General features: G+C 42.6%; 2 protein-coding genes across 2 annotated transcripts in view; both read left to right on the forward strand.

Moving 5' to 3' along the window:
* The window catches only part of LOC105859976 (uncharacterized), a 62,333-nt gene extending 49,240 nt beyond the window's left edge, over positions 1-13,093 (forward strand). Inside the window, 1 exon segment of the mRNA XM_075998985.1 lies at positions 4,613-13,093. Within this exon segment, the coding sequence (XP_075855100.1) occupies positions 4,613-6,126 (1,514 nt within the window). The 3' untranslated portion in view covers positions 6,127-13,093.
* Positions 13,094-18,036: 4,943 nt separating this feature from the next.
* The window catches only part of LOC142865732 (uncharacterized), a 29,204-nt gene continuing 22,587 nt past the window's right edge, over positions 18,037-24,653 (forward strand). The window contains exon 1 of the mRNA XM_075998926.1: positions 18,037-18,106. The gene's annotated coding sequence lies outside the window, so the exon portion shown is untranslated. The remainder of the gene's footprint in view (positions 18,107-24,653) is intronic.

Below are 24,653 nucleotides of genomic sequence, written 5' to 3' on the forward strand. Positions count from 1 at the left end.
TACATAAATCTAGACTATATTTTAAAAAGTCCTTTTTGTTGAATATATGCTTGGGGATAGAATTCACAGGACCTTTAAGAGTTGTCACACTTGCTTTCCTCCCATGTCACTAGGCTATCTCCTTTATGGATCTCTTCCGTTCTTGTCCCACATCCATGGTGTAATACCCATATTTAACCATGGGTCAATATTATATAATGCTTGCTAAATTAGTTTCTCTTTCTTCCAAGGTCAGAATTTGAACTATTTCAGCACAGTTATATTCCCACAGATTTGCATATACAAAGTTTACTTCTACATGGCCATAACTCTCTGCCCTCCACTCTGCCCTTCCTCTGTCCTGGTCATTCCTCACATGGTACCTTGATGTTGATGGAATATACTGTTAACTTCCTAGCATGTCGATTTTATGCTTCTGAACCCCCAATTTCCAAATGACCCTTGCTTCCCACGCTACTCTCACTGAATAAGGCAAGACTACTCATCCACTGGACAATTGTTCGGGAACACTGCCTAAATCAAGCACAAGGGGTGAAGACTCAGAACATTTTCCATGAGTATGGCTTAGTAACACATCCCCCTTGAAATATTTCTTTATATGCTGCTTATATTTACTGAGACTGGTTGTTTTTTGTTTTTTGTTTTTTTTTGAGACAGAATCTCGCTTTGTTGCCCAGGCTAGAGTGAGTGCTGTGGCGTCAGCCTGGCTCACAGCAACCTCAAACTCCTGAGCTCAAGCAATCCTCCTGCTTCAGCCTCCCGAGTAGCTGCATGCACCACCATGCCCGGCTAGTTTTTTCTATATAAGTTGGCCAATTAATTTCTTTCTATTTGTAGTAGAGACGGGGTCTCGCTCTTGCTCAGGCTGGTTTCGAACTCCTGACCTCGAGCAATCCGCCTGCCTCGGCCTCCCAGAGTGCTGGGATTACAGGCGTGAGCCACTGCGGCCGGCCTGGTTGTTTTTTGTACTGTCTGGGTGGACAGTTGTGCTTAAGAGCATGTTGTCTGATCCTGCAGAGCCAGGATTAAGTCTTGTTTCTTTTATTTACTTTATGTGCAAAACTGGATTAAACATATATATGAACACTGTTGGCCTGGTGTCCTTATTTTAGAAATAATGTTAATTTACCTCAAGGATTTAATTTTTTTAATTTTTTTTTTTTTGAGACAGAGTCTCACTTGTTGCCCAGGCTATAGTGAGTGCCGTGGCGTCAGCCTGGCTCACAGCAACCTCAAACTCCTGGGCTCAAGTAATCCTTCTGCCTCAGCCTCCCAAGTAGCTGGGACTACAGGCATGCACCACCATGCCCGGCTAATTTTTTTTTTTATATACATATATATTAGTTGGCCAATTAATTTCTTTCTATTTATAGTAGAGATGGGGTCTCGCTCTTGCTCAGGCTGGTTTCGAACTCCTGACCTTGAGCAATCCGCCCACCTCAGCCTCCCAGGGTGCTAGGATTACAGGCGTGAGCCACCGCGCCCGGCCTTAATTTTATTTATTTATTTTTCTTTGAGAGTATTGAAAAATAGTAAATGTTTTTAAAATAAATAAATGCTCTTGGATGGCTTAAAATATTACAAGTTTTATATTAATAGTAACGATTCTAAACTTCTTTTGCTTAATAAGATTTATCAGCTGTTGGTGACATGTATAATGAGATCGTCCTTTTTCTGTCTTAGTCAACTTGTCCCATCAGAAATACCATAGACTGAGAAGCTTAAAACACAGAAATTTCATTTATCTCAGATCTGTCAGCTGACAAGTCCAAGATCAAGGTGCCCAGCTGACTTGGTTCCTGGTTTAGCCCACCCGTCTTCTTGCTGTGTCCTGACATGGTAGAAAGACTGAGAGGAAATAAGCACTCTCATGTCTGTTTTTGTAAGAGCACTAATTCTATTCCTGAATAGTCTACCCTAATAACCTAATTACCTCTCTAAGGCCCCACATCCAATAACATTCCATTGGACAGTAACGCCTCTGCACATGAATTTTGGCTGCTACAAGCATCCAGAACATAAAGCCTGTACTCCTTCCTTCCTTCCTTCTTTCCTTCCTTCTTTCCTTCCTTCCTTCCTTCCTTCCTTCCTTCCTTCCTTCCTTCCTTCCTTCCTTCCTTCCTTCCTTCCTTCCTTCCTTCCTTCCTTCCTCCCTCCCTCCCTCCCTCCCTCCCTCCCCTCCCCTCCCCTCCCCTCCCCTCCCCTCCCCTCCCCTCCTTTTCTTTCTTCCCCTCCCTTCTCCTTCCCTTCCCTTCCTTCCCTCCCTCCCTCCCTCCCTCCTTCCTTCCCCTTCCTTCCTTCCTTCCTTCCTTCCTTCCTTCCTTCCTTCCTTCCTTCCTTCCTTCCTTCCTTCCTTCCTTCCTTCCTTCCTTCCTTCCTTCCTCCCTCCCTCCCTCCCTCCCTCCCTCCCTCCCTCCCTCCCTCCCTCCCTCCCCTCCCCTCCCCTCCCCTCCCCTCCCCTCCCCTCCCCTCCCCTTCTTTTCTTTCTTCCCCTCCCTTCTCCTTCCCTTCCCTTCCTTCCCTCCCTCCCTCCCTTCCTTCCCACAAAACAAATGTTACTTAATGAATTTTCCAAGTACAAATGTTATTACATATATTTTATGGCTAATAAGCTACATGATTACAGGACACTACATATATAGGGAATTGCTCTATTAACTGTTATATAACTGCAAGTGTGCAATCACACTTGTGATTTCTCACTTTGTTACTCAATTCTTATTCTTTATAATGCTATGTAGTTTCCTGACCTCATACATCAAAAGTCAGGGATTTTAACATGTATTCCACTTCTTACATTGTGTGCTGGTTCTGAATGTCAGAAGAGCTGACGTTCTTTTTTTTTTTTTTTTTTTTTTTGCGACAGAGTCTCACTTTGTTGTCCAGGCTAGAGTGAGTGCCGTGGCGTCAGCCTAGCTCACAGCAACCTCAAACTCCTGGGCTTGAGTGATCAGAAGAGCTGACGTTCTTAAGAGAGAATTCTTTAGAATTCTGCAAACAATAACTTTGTGTTAATGACCTTAATTATTTATTGTTTTATAAGTTACTGTAGTGTTTAATTACTTTTTTGTTTGTTTAAGAGATTGGGTCTTGCTCTGACATGCAGGCTAGAGTGCAATGATGCAATAATAGTTCATTGCAGCCTTGAACTTCTTGTCTCAAATGATCTTCTGGTCAGATCCCAAAGTGCTTGAGATTCCAGGTGGGAGTCATTGTGTCCATCTTAATTAATTTTTATTATGATTTTCAGATGATGATTTTTCAGTATGTGTTATGAAATATAACTCAAATGCATCACTTGTTAATGTCACAAAATGCCTGTTTTGTGTTGGCATAGTGAATTTTACGGTAGGTATTTAGAAAAATATTGTATGGTTAACATTGTTTTATTTATCTTTTTTTATTTCCTCAGTGCTATTATGTTTTATAATTCAGAATTACCATTCATTTAGGTTATGTGTACATAAGTTTGCTGTGGATATTTTACCAATACAGTATAATGTATGGTCCTTTAACATTTATTCATGCATGGTAAATATACTGTAACTATGTTGGATGTATTTTTTTCTATTCAGTTATGAGATAGTGATGTGTTTTCTTTTCTTTTCTTTTCTTTTTTTTTCCTGTTTTTTTTTTGGAGACAACAGTCTTGCTTTGTTGCCCAGGCTAGAGTAAGTGCCATGGTGTCAGCCTAGCTCACAGCAAACTCAGTCTCCTGGGCTGAAGCAATCCTGCTGCCTCAACCTCCCAAGTAGCTGGGACTACAGGCATGCGCCACCATGCCCAGCTAATTTTTTCTATATATATTAGTTGGCCAATTAATTTCTTTCTATTTATAGTAGAGACAGGGTCTCGCTCTTGGTGAGGCTGGTTTCGAACTCCTGACCTTGAGCATTCTGTCTGCCTCGGCCTCCCAGAATGCTAGGATTACAGGCGTGAGCCACCGTGCCCGGCCAGTGATGTATTTTCTGTGATTTTTTTTAATATTCTGTGGTTATGGTGGAAAAATACTATTTATTTCAGGCTTGTATATGTTTGTGTAATATGAATGTTTGGGTTTTTTTTTTTTTTGAGACAGAGTCTCACTTTGTTACCCAGGCTAGAATGAGTGCCATGGTGTCAGCGTAGCTCATAGCAACCTCAATCTCCTGGGCTCAAGTGATCCTCCTGCCTCAGCCTCCCAAGTAGCGGGGTCTACAGGCATGCGCCACCATGCCTGGCTAATTTTTTGTATATATAGTTTTAGTTGGTCAATTAATTTCTTTCTATTTTTTAGTAGAGACAGGGTCTTGCTCAGGGTGATTTCGAACTCCTGACCTCGAGCAGTCCACCCGCCTCGGCCTCCCAGAGTGCTAGGATTACAGGCATGAGCCACTGCGCCCGGCCGAATGTTTGGTCTTTATGTTGGAAACTAGGCTTCCCTAGAATTAATTTGAATTACATGTAATGATACTTTCTTTATTAAATAATTCTATTTGTGTTCCTGAATGGTAAGATCATGGTTAGGAGGTTTAATATTAGTACTGCTTTTTGTGTAATATTATATATTTTATATTAAATATTTATTTACACCTCTAGTTAATAGGAAACCTATGGATCTTTTATTTTGTAGATATCTCTCCTAAATGTGTGGTCAAGGAATTACCCCCAACAGGGAAAAGTAGTAGAGAAGTATTCCACACAGTGATGTTGGAAAGACATGAAAGCCATCCCATTGGAGATTTTTGCTTCAGAGAAATTCAGAAAAATATTCATGACTTTGAATTTCAGTGGAGAGATGATGAAACAAATTACAGTGCTGTGCCTTTGACAAAGAACGAAAATTTTACCGGTAGTAGAAAACAATGTGATAGAAAGGATGCTGGAAACAAGGCTATTAAAAATCAGCTTGGATCACGCTTTCAGTCACATACACCTGAACTGCATGTATTTCAAACTGAAGAGAAAATTGGTAATCAAATGGAGATGTCTATCAACAGTGGTTCCTTAGGTTCAACATCCCAAGGGATTTCTTGTAGGCTAAAAACCCATACTTTTAATCAATATGGGAATGATTTCTTCTATTCTTCCTTATTCACACAAAACCAGAAAGTACACCATAGAGAAAAGCCTTACAAATATAATGAGTGTGGCAAATCCTTCAGTTATGGCTCACATTTCAGTATACATCAGACCATTCATTCTGGAGAAGAACAATATAAATGTGATGTATGTGGTAAGGTCTTTAATCATAAATCAAACTTTGCACGTCATGGTAGAGTTCATACTGGAGAAAAACCATATAAATGTAAGGAATGTGACAAAGTTTTCAGTCGTTACTCACACCTTAAAAGTCATTGGAGAATTCACACTGGAGAGAAACCTTACAAATGTAAGCAATGTGACAAAGTTTTCAGACGTGATTCACACCTTTCACAACATTGGAGAACTCATACTGGAGAGAAACCTTACAAATGTAATGAGTGTGGGAAAGCCTTTAGTACACGGTCCACACTTACTAACCATCAGTTAATCCATAGTGGAGAGAAACCTTATAAATGTAATGAATGTGGAAAAGTCTTCAGTCAAGCAGCAAATCTTGCCAGTCATCGGAGAATTCATAATGCAGAGAATCCTTACAAGTGTAATGAATGTGGCAAGCTCTTTAGTCAGCCTGCAAATCTTGCAAGTCATCAGAGAATTCATACTGGAGAGAAACCATACAAGTGTAATGAATGTGGCAAAGTGTTTAGTCATCCCACAACCCTTGCAAATCACTGGAGAATTCATACTGGAGAGAAACCGTATAAGTGTAATGAATGTGGCAAGGTATTCAGTAGAACTGCAACTCTTTCAAATCATCGGAGAATTCATACTGGAGAGAAACCTTACAAATGTAATATATGTGGCAAGGTCTTCAGTCAAGCTTCACACCTTGGAAAACATTGGAGAATTCATACTGGAGAGAAACCTTACAAATGTAATAAATGTGGCAAAGGCTTTACTCAAACTTCACACCTCACATTACATCGTAGAATTCATACTGGAGAGAAACCTTACAAATGTAATGAATGTGGCAAAGCCTTTAGTGTGCATTCAAACCTCACTAGACATCAGATAATCCATGTTGGAGAGACACCTTTGTAATGAGTGTGGTATTTTCTTCAGTCACAATTCATTTCTTACACAATATCCGAGAATTCATTTTTAAGATACTCCTTACAAATGCAATGAGTACAGCAAACTCTTCAACTTGAGGTCAAGCATTAATTGACATTACAGCATCCATATTAAGAATATATGGTATAACTAATGCATGTTGTGAACCATTTATACTGGCCACAGTTCAGCAGACAACAAAGTATACATCTTTGATGAAACCATACAATTGTAACATGCATTCTGAGGTTATTACCCACATAATGAAAACTGTAGACCATCATAGGATATGTGAGGAATAATTCAGTGTCATGATTAATCTTTCAGACTACATACTGCAGAACAGTTAAAAGTCAAAATATGTTACAATCTGAGATATCAAAGGGACCAGGAATTTTGGAAATGGCCAGTTTTCTTTGGGTTATATTCAGTTATTTGAGGTTTATTGAAAAGGGTACATTACTGTTTATGACTTTCATCCTGAACTTGAAATGTGTTTATGTTGTACATTCTTACATGCTTTGATGGTGGTCTCTGGATAAGAAATTAATAATATGAATGGACTTATTTCATTAGATGAAGATCATTTCTATCTAAGTTTCTTGAAGAAAGACTCTACTCTTTATAATTAGATGTCTGAATGAGCATTTGGGAGAGGCTGAAAACAATGTAAAACTACGATGTCATTCATCATGCTCTTTGTTTCCAGGGTGCCTTTCTCCTGACTGGAGGGCACTGTGGGATAAAAGGAAAAAAATACTTACCAACTGAACCATACATAGAGCAGGCCAAGACCTTAGGGCATGAGGATTTAATAGGTTATTAGGGACTTATTGTGTGGTACAAATAATGCAGGGGAAATGATGGCCACCCGAGGAAGTATTAGTTTTATTTTTAAAATTGAAAATAACACTTGTCAGAGGGGAGAGTTTAATCAAAAGTACCAGTATAGTATGCCTCTTGAGTAGGATTCACATTGTTCTCCTGATACTACATTTTGCCATTGATTGATTCAGAGTGTGCTATTGGTCCCATTTTAATTAATGGAATTTAATCTTTTTTCTATAACTGTGAGTCACATTTTTATTTTATTTACTTTTTCTTTTTTTAAAAAAACTTTCCTCAAAGGTTCTGCTTGAGAGTCACATTATTTTTACGAACATAATACTACCTTAGTAGGATACTTCATAAGAAGTAATAAAAATGCATCAAAACCAGCCTGAGCAAGACCCTGTCTCTACCAAAATATAGAAAGAAATTAATTGACCAACTAAAAATATATATACAAAAAAAATTAGCCGGGCATGGTTGCGCATGCCTGTAGTCCCAGCTACTCGGGAGGCTGAGGCAGGAGGATCGCTTGAGCCCAGGAGTTTGAGGTTGCTGTGAGCCAGGCTGACGCCACGGCACTCACTCTAGCCTGGGCAAGAAAGTGAGACTCTGTCTCAAAAAAAACCAACCAAACAAACAAACAAAAAAATGCATCAATAAGCTCTTAAGACTGAAGGATCTAGAACAGTTTTTTTCTTGGTATACCCAAATAATATACAATTTTGGAAACATAGTTATACTTTGTGTTTGAGTTCTCTCTGCACTCTGCCCTAGATTACTTAATGTGTTTATAATGAAAACCTCCTACCACTGCAACTTGAAAATGTTACACTCTGAAACCTGCATTGCTGTTGGTGAATATGCAATGTGTTCTAATTCTACATGGCTCTTTCTTCTGTAGCAAGTAAGACCCATGGCATATATCATTTTTTACATAAAGTGAAAATAGGTATTTAGTAAAAATATATAAAGTAAATTGTAGGGAATAAAAATGAAAATAACACAATCCTTTTTTGGTTTTGTCCTTAAGTTGCTTGTAGATTAGTTTGAAAAGATTAATGTTCCTGTGTTTTCTCTCAAAAATGAACATACTCAATGGGAATATTTAATTTGGGTGGGTAAACTACAAAGCTCATATATTGACTCTCATATCATTGTTGGTAAGTTGAACTTGTGACTAGTCCACTAGAACTTGATTGAAGTCTGCCTAAAAGTTTGGTGTGAGTATTCAGAATGAAGATGCAATACACAGAAGTGTTGTGAGAATGTTTTACATAATATGGCTTTCTGGGGAAAGCATAATAGGTTTTGAATCTAGTGCATAAATGGCTTCAGGGAACAGCAATAGGTGACTGGCTTAAGTCATTATGGTTGTTACAGGGTGCAGGTGGGGTGGTTGTACCCGCATGTGCTTTCAACTTGTAGCTGGTGCCACAGGAGGGAGCGCTGAGCTGTTACTGTCTATTTGTCCAGGTGGATGCACTAGGAAGAGGGTGTGTAGAAGTGTAAAGGGCATTAGTAGTCAAGCATGGAAATGTAGACTGATTCTTCCCTGAAATACAGAATGGTTGTTCTTGGAAACTCCTGCCTTTTTGGTTTCAAAGATGCCCAGTTTTCTTTATGGGATTAACTGCATCACACATAGGTCCCATTATAGACCATATGATTATTGCAGATGTCTGTGAAATGATATTCAGTTAAGTTGCCTAAGACATTTTTTGTGCTACTTCAATGAAAACGTGTGAAAAGGTGTAAGTATTACTAAGCAACTTTTCTAGAAGGGTATTTTCTCAAAGGCAATAGAAATGTCATTTTCAATTTTTGAAAAATATGTCCTATGCTTCATGTTCAACTGTATTAAAATGACTTTTTGTTTTTGTATATGATTTTTACTTATAATTTTTTCCTTCCATGTATTCTAATCTAGCTTATTTGTCTAATATCTGTCTTTGCTGTGTATATTACTTCTCAACAAAAGAATTGTCATTCAGCATCCGAGTCTTATTGATGGCATAGTTGCATGAGCTTATGTTCCCCGTACGGTATTGTTCCTGAAGCCCCTACACTTAAGGCTAGAACTAGTTCAGTCCTTGTTTTTTTCATCATGATGGGTTGGCCATGTACTTGAAGGAATATGTGATTTCAAAGCAGCAGCATGGTAAGGTTTTGTTAGTTGTGGTTGTGACATTTTACCACAGAGTCAGCTGAGTTAAAACAGATACCATGTCCTGGGCACCACATGTTCACTCTGTAATCCAGATCTTGGGTTCTGTTGTACACTACAATGTTAGGAATGGTGGTGTAGTTTACACTGGCAGAGAAGAAGGTCGCTGTGGTATACTATAAGAGTAGCACGTGGGATTGTAGTGGCCTCAACCTCAAACTATCCCCAGCACTCTAAAGGGGAAAAAATGGAAAAAGAATGGTCGGGAACATTGAGATTGAGATTTCATAGGCACAGCCTAATCAGGTGGCTGCCTGGTCCAGCTCCATCCACTCTACATTTATTGTGTCTCAACATGCGCTGCAGTCCCATGTTTCCCTTGTCCTGGGGTGCAGAGTTTGCTGTCCATACTGCTCTAGCAAGACCAGGGTGTTACCCCACTAGCAGGCCATCGGAATGTTCTCTTTTCAGTTGCTTTGTTGGTTGGCTGATCCATCATTCAGTCACTCCATTGGCACTCAGATTACAAGGTGAAAAGAAAGTGTATCGTGTCCTTTTAGAGTGTGCCCATTATAGTATTGCTTTGACAGGGAATCATACTCTATGGTCAGAGTGAAGTCTCATGTATCAAGAAACAGAAGTTCCCCTCAAGGGTGACCATGGTTGTCCCAACATCCATATAAATGGCATATATTTGTCATGTCTGGGCACCAAGCTGTTACCACGTTCCTTGTGCCCATATGGAATCCTTTAAGAGTCTAGTAACTCACTTGTCAGTCTGACCACATGGCTTGGCTATTGTCATTGACCCACAAGTTGTAAAAAAAAGGTAGCAAGATATGTTGCTAGGGGTGCCTGCATGGCAATTAATATTGTATGTAGTTCAGTCAATTGAGTGTAATGTCAGTGTCTTGTCTTAGTGAAAGGATGGCCATCCATTGGATGGGAGTAAGGCACAGTTCTGTGAACCCTGTTGTGTGGAACCATCATTAAACTGTGCATAAACAGTTCATAGGCATGTCTCTGAATCTTGGTCCCCAGAGAGCCACAGGAGGAGCCACAAAATCCAAGGGTATGCTAGCCATTTGTTCAGGGAGTGTGTGGTCCCTTCCATCTAAGCTGGACCAAATTTTGAATGTACCATTTACTATTTGATAGTTGAGCTCTTTTGAGCCTGTTTGATTTTTGTTTTTTTTAAGGGACAGGTACTCTCTCTGTCTCTCAGGCTGGAGTGCAGTGGCGTGTTCATATCTTACTGCCATTTCAAGCCCTGCGCTCAACCTATGTATCCTCCTGCCTCAGCCTACTGAGTATCTTAGGACTCCAGGTAGGTGGTACCACATCCAACTGATTTTTTTATTTTTTATAGAAATTGGGTCTTGCACTGTTGCCCAGGCTGGTCTTAAATTCTTGGAGCAATCCTCCCACCTTGACCTCCCAAAATGCTGGGATTCCAAGCATGAGCCATGATGCCTGGCCAGAGCCTGTTCAGTTTTATTGGTGTTTGTGTGCGTCCAAGTGAGAATAGGCACTTCATGTAACAGCATCACATGGTGCTCCAACAATAAAATGTACAGTCCCCTCCAGCGCTCAATGGTAAGCAAGGTGTTGCCATTCAAAAGGTATATATGTGGAGCTGTCTCAGGTAACTTACATGTCAAAGATCTGAGAGGTTGGTGCAACCCAGTGGCATTTTTCTGTTGCCACAGCCCCTAATCAGTATGCATTGAGGTTACCGATACCTGTAATTCCATCAGGCTAGCAAGATCTAATGACTTTTAAGACCATATCTGGCCCACAGCTTATGGAACAGTGTCCAGCTCTCACTGCTGCATAGGGCCCCTTTCAAGGTTAGAAGCTTTGCCGTTCATCTTGATTAAGAGTGAAGAGAACATACAGGCAGGGTGCATGCTCTCCTCAGTGCCCAAAGAAGTCTACTAGATGTTGGGTCTCCTTTTTAATTGGTGAGTGCTATTAGGGCCAACTATTTTTGCCTAACTGTATCTGGGACATTTCTTTGGCTTTCTGTCCAGGTGGTCTTGGCATTCAGCCTGGGAGCATCCATTGTTGTTCCCCATGCCTTGAATACCTTTATCAGCAGGCAGTCTGGGCTATTACATTGGGACAGGGTGGGTTGAAACATTTTTATCTGTATCAAATCCTGAATTAAGAAAGTTGTCATGGCTGGGCGTGGTGGCTCACACCTGTAATTGTAGCACTCTGGGAGGCCGAGGCAGGAGGATTGCTCAAGGTCAGGAGTTCAAAACCAGCCTGAGCAAGAGTGAGACCCCATCTTTACTATAAATAGAAAGAAATTAATTGGCCAACTAATATATATCGAAAAAATTAGCCGGGCATAGTGGCGCATGCCTGTAGTCTCAGTTTCTTGGGAGGCTGAGGCAGTAGGATGGCTTGAGCCCAGGAGTTTGAGGTTGGTGTGAGCTAGGATGACCCCATGGCACTCACTCTAGCCTGGGCAATGAAGTGAGACTGTCTCAAAAAAAAAGTTGTCATTTTCTCCACCTAGTATGCAGTACTTTGTTAACCCATTGAAGCTTCATAGCTTAGGCGGCAGGCTGACTTAGATTTGCCTCACTGTTATGGCGCAAATCATTAGCTGTGAAGGACCATATCCCCTCAGTTTGCAGTGATGCTCTGTGCCACAAGCAGCCTATAAAATATGAGTCCATATAAAGCACTCAGTGATAGGAACCATTGTTACTGGCAGTCAGCATGCCCCAAAGGGCCCCACCCACAATCAGGTAAACACCATAAACAGGTAAGCACCATGGGATAGCACATTCATGCCCAATCCACCTGTTGTCTTCAGTCAGTTGTTTTTCCTTCTTTTTCTCCTTTACCTTGAGAGGGGTATAGGGCCACTGGCCTCCAGTGGGAACATGAAGACCTTTGACTCGTTCCCTACTGCCTCACTCAGTATGAGACATTAGGTCTGCAATGTGTCTTTTTAAACAAATGCAGTAGCCAGGTAGCATAAGACCTCACTGGCCTTTCTTCATATCTTTCTTCTAGATCATAAGTCTCCACTCTGTGGAGGCATGTATCCTTCATGTTGGTTTCCTCTCAGATGCCTCAGGGACCATCTGAGTGCATCTTTTTACTTCCCTCTCTGGGGCCTCTGGGTCTGTCTGAGTACCCACGTCCTGAGCTCTGTGCTCTCACTGATCACATCGGTGCCCAACAGTTTCAGGTGACTGAGTGTCTCACTTCTGGTTTCCACATTCAGTTCTCTCTGCCTGAATCCACGTAGCCAGCTGATTCACCTGCACAGGTGCATGTGCATGTGCCTCATGTCCCACTCATCACTCTCCTTGCCTAGAAAGTATCCAGCAGCATGTCCAGCCCCTGTACCTCCAAGCCATTACTGCCATAGGACAGTTAATGTGGGTATTGCCCCTTCCACTTTTCCAGGAAGCTGTGCTTCTGTCAGACCCCACCCTGCTCATTGTGCCAATTTTGTCAAGCAGTTTCACCATGCACTAGTTAGTAGCTTGTCTGAGTAGAGTGAGATAGAAGAGCCACGCACACAAGTTATGTGAAGGTTTATTACTTACAGATAGGCAGCAAGGGACAACAGAAGACTAGGATTCATTGGGAGCCACTGCTCAAAAGTCTTAAGAGCTACCTGGGGCAGATGGAGTCTCATCTTCATGTTCTCCATTTGCACAGTGGTGGAGGGATCCTGAAATTCAGTCTGCTCTGAGTTTTACACACGGCTATCATTGACACAAAGGCATTGAAGGATGGATACCCTGTTTCCAAAAGGGACTGGAACAGACCCCCAGCCCTTCTAGCCAGTTCCTTCTCTTGTCTTAGGGTGTTGCATTTCCAGCCCATTATGGAGTTATTCTTGAAAATTACAAGCAAGAAGGCGGAGAGAACTGGGCCAGTCCAAGGGCACCTAGAGAAATGTCCTGTATTGCCACACTTACCTTTTTTTTTTTTTTTTTTTTGAGACAGAGTCTTGCTTTGTTGCACAGGCTAGAGTGAGTGCCGTGGCGTCAGCCTAGCTCACAGAAACCTCAAACTCCTGGGCTCAAGCGATCCTGCTGCCTCAGCCTCCCGAGTAGCTGGGACTACAGGCATGCGCCACCACGCCCGGCTAATTTTATATATATATATATTAGTTGGCCAATTAATTTCTTTCTATTTATAGTAGAGACGGGGTCTTGCTCTTGCTCAGGCTGGTTTCGAACTCCTGACCTCGAGCAATCCGCCCGCCTCGGCCTCCCAGAGTGCTAGGATTACAGGCTTGAGCCACTGCGCCCGGCCACCTTTTGTTTTTTTATAATGGCCATCTTAACAGGTGTGAGGTGATACCTCATTGTGGTTTGATTTGCATTTCCTTGATCTGTGTTGTGAACTTTCCATATACCTGTTGATCATTTGTATGTCTTTTTTTTTTTTTTTTTTTTTTTTGAGACAGAGTCTCGCTTTGTTGCCCAGGCTAGAGTGAGTGCCGTGGCGTCAGCCTAGCTCACAGCAACCTCAATCTCCTGGGCTCAAGTGATCCTTCTGTCTCAGCCTCCCAAGTAGCTGGGACTACAGGTATGCACCACCATACCCAGCTAATTTTTTCTATATATATTAGTTGGCCAATTAGTTTCTGTTTATAGTAGAGACGGGGTCTCGCTCTTGCTCAGGCTGGTTTCGAACTCCCGACCTCGAGCAATCCGCCCGCCTCGGCCTCCCAGAGAGCTAGGATTACAGGTGTGAGCCACCGCGCCCGGCCTGTATGTCTTCTTTTTAATAATATCTATTCATATCGTTTGTTCAGTTTTTCATCAAGTTAGTTTTATTGCTATTGAGTTTGAGTTTCTTATATATTTATGATTTTAACCTCTTACCAGACATATTGTTTGCAAATATTTTCTGTAATTCGATAGGTTAACGTTTCATTCTCTTAATTCTTTTTTTTCCCACTTTTTCCTTTCTTTCTTTTTTTGCTATGAAGAATATTTTTAGTTTGATATAGTCCCATTTGTCTCCTTTTGCTTTTGTTACTTGTGCTTTTGGTGTCACATCCAAGAAATGAAGTTAAGACTAATGTGACGAAGCTTTCTCCTATGGTTTATTGTAAGAATTCTATAGTTTCACATCTTACAGTCAAGTCTTGAATGCACTTTGAATTATTGTGTTATATGTAAAATAAGGATCCAATTGTATTCTTTTGTATTAGATATCCAGTTTTTCCACAGTTGTTTAATGAAAACACTTTCTCTATTTTATGTTCTTTTGACCCTGGTCAAAGATCAGTTGGTATCTTATATATATGTGGGTTTATTTATGGACCATTCCCTTCTTTTCCATATATTTCTATGTCTGTCTTTATGCCAGCACCATACAGTTTTAATTACTGTAGTTTTGTAACATTTTAAAATAGATAAATGTGATAACTTCACTTTTGTACTTTGTTCTACAAATTATTTTAGCTATTTAGAGCTGTATTTTGTTCCATTTGAATGTTAGGATTGCTTTTTCTATTTCTTTTTGTAAAAAACCTATAGTAATTTCTATGGAGATTGCATTCAATCTATAAATTACATTGGATATTATGCACATTTAATAACCCAATCCATGAATATTTGATGTATTTCAATTTATATATATGTTCTTAATTTCTTTCATAAATATTTGTTAGTTTTCAGTGTGCAAACTTTTCACTTTTTTATTAAAAAGATAAGGCAACCAGTGCAGTGGCTAATGCCTAAAATGCTGCCACTCTAGAAGGCTGAGATGGGAGCATTCCTTGAGGTCAGAAGTTCAAGACCAGCGTGAGCAAGAGCAAGACCCCGTGTCTACTAAAATTAGAAACTATCAGCTAGGCATGGTGGCATGTGCCTGTACTCCAGGTACTTGGGAGGCTGAGGCAGGAGGATCATTTGAGCCCAGGAGTTTGAGGTTGCTGTGAGCTAGGCTGATGTCATGGCACTCTAGTCTAGGGGAGAGAGTGAGACTCTGTCTCAATCCACAAACCAATCAATCAATAAACAATCGGTTATCAGAGAGGAGACTTGAAAGAACCACAATAACATATTTTGAATCAGGAATCACGTTTTACTGCTGACATTACATTTGCTACTTGTTAATTCAGAATGTATTATAGATCTCATGTGTTAGCTAATAAAATTTAATCTGTTTTTCATATGTCGTAACAGATGCTAACAATGCACCACGAGGTTCCTAAGCCTGAAGCCTCTATAACAATGTTATTCCTGCTGCAATTAAACAACATATAATTTTCAGAACATATAATCATGCTTTTGCACTTGAGTTATTCTCTCTGCAGTCTGCCTAGGATACTTACGTGGGTATAATGAATATCCTATAGCAGTGCAGGTTCATACTCTGACACCCTAAAGCCTACATCATTGTTGTGTGGGAACAATGCTGGTTAACTTGACTTAATCAAACTTTAGGCTTCACTGCTTCTCCCAGATCCCTGCACTTTGGACCACCATTGGGCACTGGGATTCAGAACAACCTCTCCTCCTTAACAGTTCCCCCAAGACTAGGCTGATTTTAGGATAAAATATCCCTGAGTCATGGCAGGTGCTCATCTACTGCCCCACACTTGGTGTTATCTGGACTTGTTTCTTCCTCTATATAACAGAAAAGCTATTTTCTCTGTCACTCTTGGACATTTGCACATCTTCTTGGAACATTCTTCCTTTTGAATAAAATCTCTTTTAACCTGAGTCTGAATTTGTGTTTTGACAGTGGAAATTTCATTGTTCCATCTGTGTTAGAATCTGAATATATATATTTGTGTGTTTGTGTCACATGCTATAATACATACTCAATATGTGAAAGTATTGTTAAAAACATTTTTGAGGGCCCGGCGCGGTAGCTCTCACTTGTAAACCTAGCACTCTGGGAGGCAGAGGTGGGCGGATTGTTCAAGGTTGGGAGTTCGAAACCAGCCTGAACAAGAGCGAGACCCTGTCTCTACTATAAATAAAAAGAAATTAATTAGCCAACTAATATATATAGAAAACATGAGCCGGGTATAGTGGCGCATGCGTGTAGTCCCAGTTAATCGGGAGGCTGAGGCAGCAGGATTGCTTGAGCCCAGGAGTTTGAGGTTGATGTGAGCTAGGCTGACGCCATGGCACTCACTCTAGCCTGGGCAAGAAAGTGATATTCTATGTTAAAAAAAAAACAAAATCATTTTTGAATCGTTAATAATTTGTATGTATCTTTTTTTCAATTCCCCACTTCCATAAGCTGGTCTAAGTCTTACAATGATATTACAAGGAGAAATATGTTAAAACCTTTCTGTGATTAACGAAATTAAAAAAATTTTCTTCTAAGTATGTTCATGTGACTCCTTTTAAAGTTTCAGAAGCAACCAAACTCCCCACATAGAAAATACATTCATGACTTTCAGCTATAATCAGCTTCTTATTTACTGTTCTGAGTTTTCTTTTAAAAAAGTATTTGTGTTTGTATAGATGGAGGCCAGGCTTGTCTTAAATTGGTAGCCTCAAGCAGTCCTCCCACCTCAGGCTCCCAAAGGGCTGGGATTTCAGGAATGAGCCTCCAAGCCTGGCCACCTAGCTTGTTCTGAGTGTAAAGAGAAGCACCACAATCAATTCATTTGTTTGCTTGAGATCATGGAAGCCTAGGCTAAAAGTTCCTTCTTGGCAACATATGTATTTAGCAGGATTGCAAAATACAGAGTAATCCAGCTTGTAAATATGCCAAAATCTATCCCAGACACTGAATGTTTTATAAATGAGCGTATATATACTATATTTATCTGTATGTCATGCCAGGAAATGGTGCTTGTTTTAACTGGCTAATATTTTAAATCTGTTAATTTTCCCATTTACACATGATCGGATTTCAATTACCAATTCTTGATGGATGAAACCTTCCACAATGAAAGCTGTGACAGAAAACATACTTGATTGTACATATTAACTCACAGACATTGCCATAAAATTGACAGTAGAAGTGAAGTTATTTAAAATTTGCTAATCTAGTTTTACTTTTTTTCAATTCATATAAAAAGGAACCTGCCTGCAAATACCCTGAGCAATATTGCATAATTAATTTTGTCTTTTTGAAAATCAATCCAAATGTGTTCTCAAGACTATCTCACAGGCTTTGTTATAGACACCTGACAGAACATTTAAAAAAAAAAAAAAAGGAAAAAACCAAAATACCTAATATAGACTCCCAGCTATTCCAGAGGGTGAGGATGCAGGATAGCATTTCAAGTGTATAATGAAATATCAGGTGGAAAGAACTATGTAATTTCTATTTACTCTTCAAAATTTACCTTTTTATTCTACAGCAACAGTTGGTGACCTATAGTGGCCTTAGTCCTCCAGGCCCCCGGGTGGTGTTTCCATGAAAATCCTGGAACGGAGCGCTGGGGTGACTCTCCCCCTCCGGAGTGAATGGGGAGCAGAAATAGAGTGTTTGTATTCTGTGCAGTTGGGCGTCAGCATGCAATGCCTGGCACATTTCGCCCAGGCAGGGTTTTGTGTTTCACATTCTAGTCTGCACCCGCTGCACAGACAATCCAGGGCTTTTGAATTATTGTTAAAATTAATTTTAATAACAGGACCTTTCTTGGATCCAATCACTGCCTCACACGGACCCCGCCAGAGCGCTCCAGTTCCCAGAGAGCCTGCAGTTGCTCCAGCCTCCCTGCCAGGTCTCGCCTCCACAACCGGAAAACAAGTCACGCGCGCACAGCAAGGGGAGAGAAGCGCAGGCCCCGCCCGCGCCCCGCCCCTCGCCCCGCCCCTCGGCGCGTCCGCACCGCCCTCCCATCGCCCCTGGTCCCACGGACCCTGGTCGGCCCTGGCGCGCCCCGCCCCTTCCCCACGCCACGTCCTGGCCCCGCCCGCCCCGCTCAGGCCTGGCCTCTCTGCTGCGCGCGCAGTTTTCCGCAGACCCGGAAGCCGATCTCCTGGAGAGAAGGTCGCGGTGCGGCGCGTGAGTGTGGTCCTCTCTGTTTTAAGTCTGCTCTTCGCAGTCCCTCAGCTCTTCCATACCCGGGATCTGGGGGGCACTGCGGGCCTTGAAATCCGCGTTCCTCCACGGGGAGTAAATTCAGACGTCCCCATGGGAGTCCCGGGGGTCGCTTCGTTTTGGGTTTGAAGTGTCCCTCAGGGCGGCCTCTGCCGCAGGCTTTTAGCCTTAGGGCCATGGAGAAACCTTTCGCGCCCTTTTTCTGCTGAAAGCGCTTTACTGACCTCTTGGCCCGCCCCGCGCCGTTTAAAGTCCTCACCTGCGAGGTGCGGTCGGTCTGTCGCGTCCTCCAAGCCTCGCTCTCGTCCGCCCCTGCAGGGCGCGCCGCTGCGCCAGTTCGGGGAGGCCGCGTCTTCCGCCCGCGGGGGGGAGTCTGCAGACCCCGCCCTTCCGTTGAGACACCCCGCCCTGTCCCCGGCCGGGCCCTTCCGCCCCTCATCCTCCCCTCCGCAGTCGCCGCTTCCCGGACCCCGCGTTTCGGGAGGTGATGGGGCCGGTCGTCAAGTCCAAACTTCTAACGTCTGAAATTACCCCCCCCCCCCCCCCCGGTCTGGAAATGTGCTCCTCTGGGAGGCGGGCATCTTATTCCATCCTCCTCCCGCTGAACATGGGGGCAAGAGGGTCAGGAGAAAGAGAGAGAATGCAGAGGGAAATGGAATGACTGGTAAAGAGATAAGGAAGAATGAGGGACACATGCACACATGTCAAAGTAGAGCATGGGTCAGGGAGTTTCAAAGAGTCAAAGAAGCCGAGAAAGTAGTAGGGGGAGAAAAGCAAGTGGAGAAACGTACAGAGAATCTCTGTCTCCCAAGAGGAGGACAGCAAAATAGGGAGAGAGGCAGCAAAGGGGAGGCACCTCAGACAGAGGGGAGAGGACGAATTATTTGGAGCCAGGGCAGAGAGAGCAGCGTGGTGCTGGGACAATAGGGGGTACCACAGCAGGGAGGAAGCCTGGGGACCTGGGGGTGCCAGAGAGAGGAGACAGTGGGTGTCACAGGGAAGAGAACTTTAACAGGGAGAGCAGAGGGGGAGCAGAGATGGGAAAGAAAGAGGCAGAAATATAGGAGATTGGGGACAATGAAAAGATGGGAGAGAAAGAGCAACAAGCAGGTGAAACAAGGTTTAAGACTGGAGCAGCTCAGATGGAAGAGAAGGAATAGAGGGAAGAAGGGGAGAAAGCAGAAGAGGAGAGGGGGGTCAGAAACCTGGGGGTAAAATTAAGAAAAGAGGGGGAGAAAGAGCTAAAGAGAGAAGATGAGAATGAGGGATATGTGCGTAATGAGGGTGGCAAACACAGTAACGAAGAAAGTGGGTGAACTTGATTCCAGGTGAGTGGTGACTTGATTGTTTATGGATGATCAAGTTGTAATACATTGATTTCTTTCTCTGTTATATAATGAATTTAAATTTTGTGTGTTTAAATTACACAGATGAGCATGAGAATTGCAAAACTCCTGTGCATAAGGGCTAGTGCATTTTATAGTTATGGCATCAGAGTATAGCTTCCACTTGCAGTCCCTGTTCAGCCAGAGGACAGTGACTTTACTCATTCAGTTGTGGGTCACCCTCCTTTCTTGGGATGGGGTGGGGACTAGGGAAGTGAAGTAGAACAAAAAATGAGTCTCTGTTGCTTTTTGCTGCTTTTTACAAGGAACGTTGATTTTTCTTTTCATTTGGTAATGGATTTACCTTTTATTTTTCTGGTTCCCCTTCATTTCATTCATTTATTCTTAAGTTTGAAATAAATTGCAGTTTATTCAGGTTGATTTTCCATATATAATTACTTCTAAAATAAACCTTGGTGGCATCCTATAATCAGTGCACTTCACTTAATTCTTTTCTAAGTAGAATATATTTTCAAATTTTTCCCTTTGACCCAAGAATTGATTACATTATTAAAACATTTCACAATAGTTTCTCTTTGAAATTAATTATGTATAGTTTAGATGGAGGTCTGGATGCTTTCCACTGTTTATTATTAATATTTATTGAAAACATTCCCTGGTAACCAACAAATGATTTCAGATTGTTTCAGTGTATAGTTGGAAAAGATGTCAGTGACCTTTTACCTTAAAATCAAAACCTAGTTTAACAGGTGAGTCTATTCAATTTTTTTCGTCATATAATCGGTCCAAATGGTTATCTGTGATTTACTAAGTAGATGTTTTCCTGGAGTCCCTCTATTCCATTATGTGCATATGTTGAAAGATGGACAGGATTAATTTGGAATGATGTTCTAAAAGAGTCCACGCATTGTTGATTAGAAAAGTTGCTCAGAACTTATTTCTACAATTGATTATCTTTCACTGTCTTCAACACCAGTAACTATGTGTTCATGTAATTGTGAACACATACCAATATATTACTGTGATTTTTCCTGTAAAAGGAAATTAAATGTTTTCAATCAGTAGCATCAGAATGTCCAAGGAGAGGGTTTTTTTTGTTGTTGTTGTTGTTTTTTTACTGAGACATGTGAAAGATGGTTGTCCAATTTTGTTTTCTTCTTTTTCTTTTTTTTTGAGACAGAGTCTCACTTTGTTGCCCAGGCTAGAGTGAGTGCTGTGGCATCAGCCTAGCTCACAGCAACCTCAAACTCCTGGCGTCAAACAATCCTCCTGCCTCAGCCTCCCAAGTAGCTGGGGCTACAGGCATGCGCCACCATGCCCGGCTAAATTTTTTTGTATATATATTAGTTGGGCAATTAATTTCCATTTATAGTAGAGACGGCATGTTGTCATGCAATTTTCAAGTGGAGGTGTGATAAAGACCAACTCACCTCATTGGACCTTCTAGGCCTTTGTACTAGAATTTAGTTATACCTCCTTCTTCTCACTCAACTTAGACCTTCTTAGATAACTTGGTGAAATGGCTCCCCCTGTGGCCTCAGTGAGTCCACCTGTAACACGGAATTGAGGGACTAGACCAGAAAACGTCAATTTGATTTGACATTTAGCCTCTGAAATGATTGGCCAAATTGAGTGTGTGTTTGTAAACAAAATGGAAACAGACCCACAAGAAGGGAAGAAGCGGCCTTAGAGTCAGACAGAAACCATGTACAGAGGCCTTTCTTTGCGTTAGGATTATCGGGGCTAAATCTAAAGGCAGGTCTTGTCAGTCCCTGGCATTGAGCCCTCCTCTGGGGCTTCCCATGTTCCTGAGGACAAGTCCAGATCCTCCCTGTGGCTCCACAGCCCTGTGTCACAGAGCCCTGACAGTGTGTGCAGCCTCCTCCTGGGAGCCCACCCTCCTCGTGGCTCTCTCTACCCTGGTCACATTTGCATTTATCTTTGTCCAAACCCTTTCCTGTCCCAAGTCTTTGTCCCTGCTCTTACCCTGTGTCCCTAAATTGTCCTGACTCTGGCCCTTTCTCCTTCAGATCTAGGCTTAGAGATTGTTATGTCCGGATCCCGATACCCCAAAACAAAGAGCTGGTCACGGAATAATTTAGGTTACAATAGGGAGTTTATTGGGATTAGCTCGAGCTCCGGTCTAGGTCCCAGAGCAGCACCAACGCAGTGGCCTCTCAACGGACAAGGACCTTTGGCAAGGTTTTAGCACAGGTTTTATACTTTTAGTTGTTGTGCAACTCAGGTTACTGGTTACAGTTGGTAACTGGAGCCCACCCAGCATCTAGAAACCCCACATAAACTGTTCATGCACTGATCACGCTGGCCGTGTATTCTGATTGGTTAGCTAGGTTCCAGGGACTTTCCAGTACCTCATCAGTTAGTGCCTTGCAGTATCTCCCCTGGAGTCCTGGGGTCTTGTTTTTTGGTTTTTTTAAAATTTATTCTGCAGAAGCCTGTCATGGCTTCAGTCAGGGTAAGTGGCAAGCAAGCAAGCGATGTACAAAAGCCAAAGTACAGGGGCCAAGATGGCAGGTAGCTTGGGTCCCACAGGATTTCTTCCCCCACCCCATCACATTTGCGTTTTTCTTTTCCCCGAACACAGAAACCTTTCCTGTCTCAGGTCTTTGTCCCTGATCTTACCCTTTGTCCTTAAATCATCACAGCTCTTGCCCTTTCTCTTCCTTCAGGTCTAGTCTCCCACCTCTCCCACCTTTTCATTTCGGGTTCCCTCCGCAAGTCAGTTAGCCTCTATCACGTCACTCAGGTTTTATTTACATCCTACAGGCCCACCCCCTGTCGCAGGGCCTGTAGTCTCTGCTCAACGGTGACTGGGAATGGTCTGTCCCTGCTCCTGACTGTCGCTGGCCCTGCGATTGTGCCCCACTTGCCAGCCACACTCGAAGTCCCTGGACGGCGTGGCATCCTTCCCTCATGGCATTGTCCATTTTTAGTTCAAGGGAGTTAGTTTGGTCAGCTTACCCCGAAGGAAGTATTGTCCATTAAAACATACACATAATAAAGCCTTTATTTTCCATCCACAGTCCATCATTAAAGCAAAAAGTATTCTGTTAACTGCATTCCTTCTTGTGTAAAGCATCCCTTATCTATGTTCCATTTAAGAGAACAAATACTGAAATCTTGTTTGTATTCTTTCATTAATTCAGCCCTCATTTCTTGATTTACCACTGCAATGAAGCTTGCACATCTACCCTTCCACTAATCCTTTCCTTTTCAGAGTCACCACTGACCTTGCCATTTTTAAATCCATCATTTCATTTCCTGTCATCATCTTCCTTTTCCTGTCAGCAGCATGTTGCAAAGATGATCATTGCTTCTTTTTTCTTGCCTTGGGGACATACCACTAACTATTAGAAATCTATGTAAAACAATTTTTTTTAATTAATTTATTTTTGAGATGGTCTCACTGTGTCACCTGGGCTAAAGTGCAGTGGCATGATTATAGCTGACTGTCACTTCAAACTTATGTGCTCCAACCATCGTTCTGCCTCAGCCTCCTCCTGAGCAGCTGAGACTACAGGCATGCACCACCATGCCTGGCTAATTTTTAAATTTTTTCTAGAGACGTGGTCTTGGTAGTATATTGCTCAGGCTGGTCTCAAAATTCTGGCTTCAAGTGACCCTCCCAAAGTGCTGGGATTGTAGGTGTGAGCCATAGTGCCTGGCCTATTTTAATTTTTTTTTTGGCTCCTAAAGACTTCACACTTGTCTCTGCTGGAGTCTCCTGAACTCCTTGTTCTGTGAATGTGAGAGTGACCCACAGCTTTGCCCTTGAACCTCTTCTCTTCTCTGTGCACACCCCCTGCCTTTCCTTAACATCTTATCTCATGCTTTAAGCCCCACTACATGTCTTCATTTCCCCTGCAGCCCTCTCCCCTGAACTCTGGAATCCTCTGGCCAGTTGTCCCTGTGACATCTGTGCTGGACCATCTCACAGGCATCTCCACCCTCAAATGTCCAAAAGCAACTTTCTGAACACCCAAAATGTGTTCCTTGAAGTCCCCACATGTCAGGTGAGGCCCCCCTGTGCTTCCTGGGGCTTAGCTGAGCACACTGTCATATATTTAAAACATAGGAAATACTATATTATTCGTAAGTGGTTTAATAATAAAAAAATTTACATATTTACTTAAAACAGGTGAGGAAATACATCATTTCCAGTGTTCTTCTGAGGTGTGGGAGAGAAATGTGTGCAGACCTGGCCCTGCCTGCTCTGCTCCCCCTAGACCTCTCTGGCCTCATTTCCTGCTTGTGTCGTCCTCGCTCTGCTCCAGCCTCGCAGGCCTCTTTCCTATTCCTGGGGCCAAGGTGGCTCCTGCCTCAGGGCCTCCAGGTTGCCTGATCCTCTGCCTAGAACCCTGTGGTCCCTCAGCTGTAGATGACAAACAGCATTCCTTCCCTGGTGTTTGTTCTGATATCCCCTTCTCAGTGGGGACTTCTGTGACATGCCCCTATTTAACATTCCAGCAATACTCTCAACCCCCCCTGTGGACCATATTGTACAATGGCTATTAGTTTCTGCTCCTTCACCTTCCACTGTCTGGACACTGGTGATGGCATGTCCCTTAGCAGGGAGCAGAGTCAGAGGGTGGGAGGTTTTACCAGGCTTACTGCCTTTGAGTGGAGCTCAGCCCTGGCTTCACATTAGGGTGTTGAGGCATTTTGCAGATTCATGTCTTAACCCTCTTACTAGAGATTCCCATTTCCCTTGCTGCAGTGAGTGTGTGGGCTTAACCAGGAGGGGAACAAGATCTGACAAAAGGTGTCAAAAACTCACTGGTTGGGCTTCCTGCAGGAGTTTATTGTTTCTGCATCTCTCCTGGGGCCATGGGCAACAGGGGACCATCTTTCCCACAGGCTGCAGCAGTGGGGAGCTGGGCTGGGCTGAGCTCCCCTCCTGGGCCAGAGCCAGCCCCAACCAAACAGGATGCAGAGCACAGCCCCCCTCACCCCTGCAGGGACCTCAGCCCTGACAAATGGAGGACTCAGAACCTTGACTGGACACAGAATAGAATCAACTCTAAATGTTATTAAGCCTGTGCCTAACCTAACACTGTCAATGGGAATCTCCAGTAAGAGGGCATAAGAGATGAAGTCGCAGAATGCCTCAACACCCTAATGTGAAGCCAGGGCTGAGCTCCACT

This window comes from Microcebus murinus, chromosome 32 (assembly GCF_040939455.1).
Source record: "Microcebus murinus isolate Inina chromosome 32, M.murinus_Inina_mat1.0, whole genome shotgun sequence".
Lineage (NCBI taxonomy): Eukaryota > Metazoa > Chordata > Mammalia > Primates > Cheirogaleidae > Microcebus > Microcebus murinus.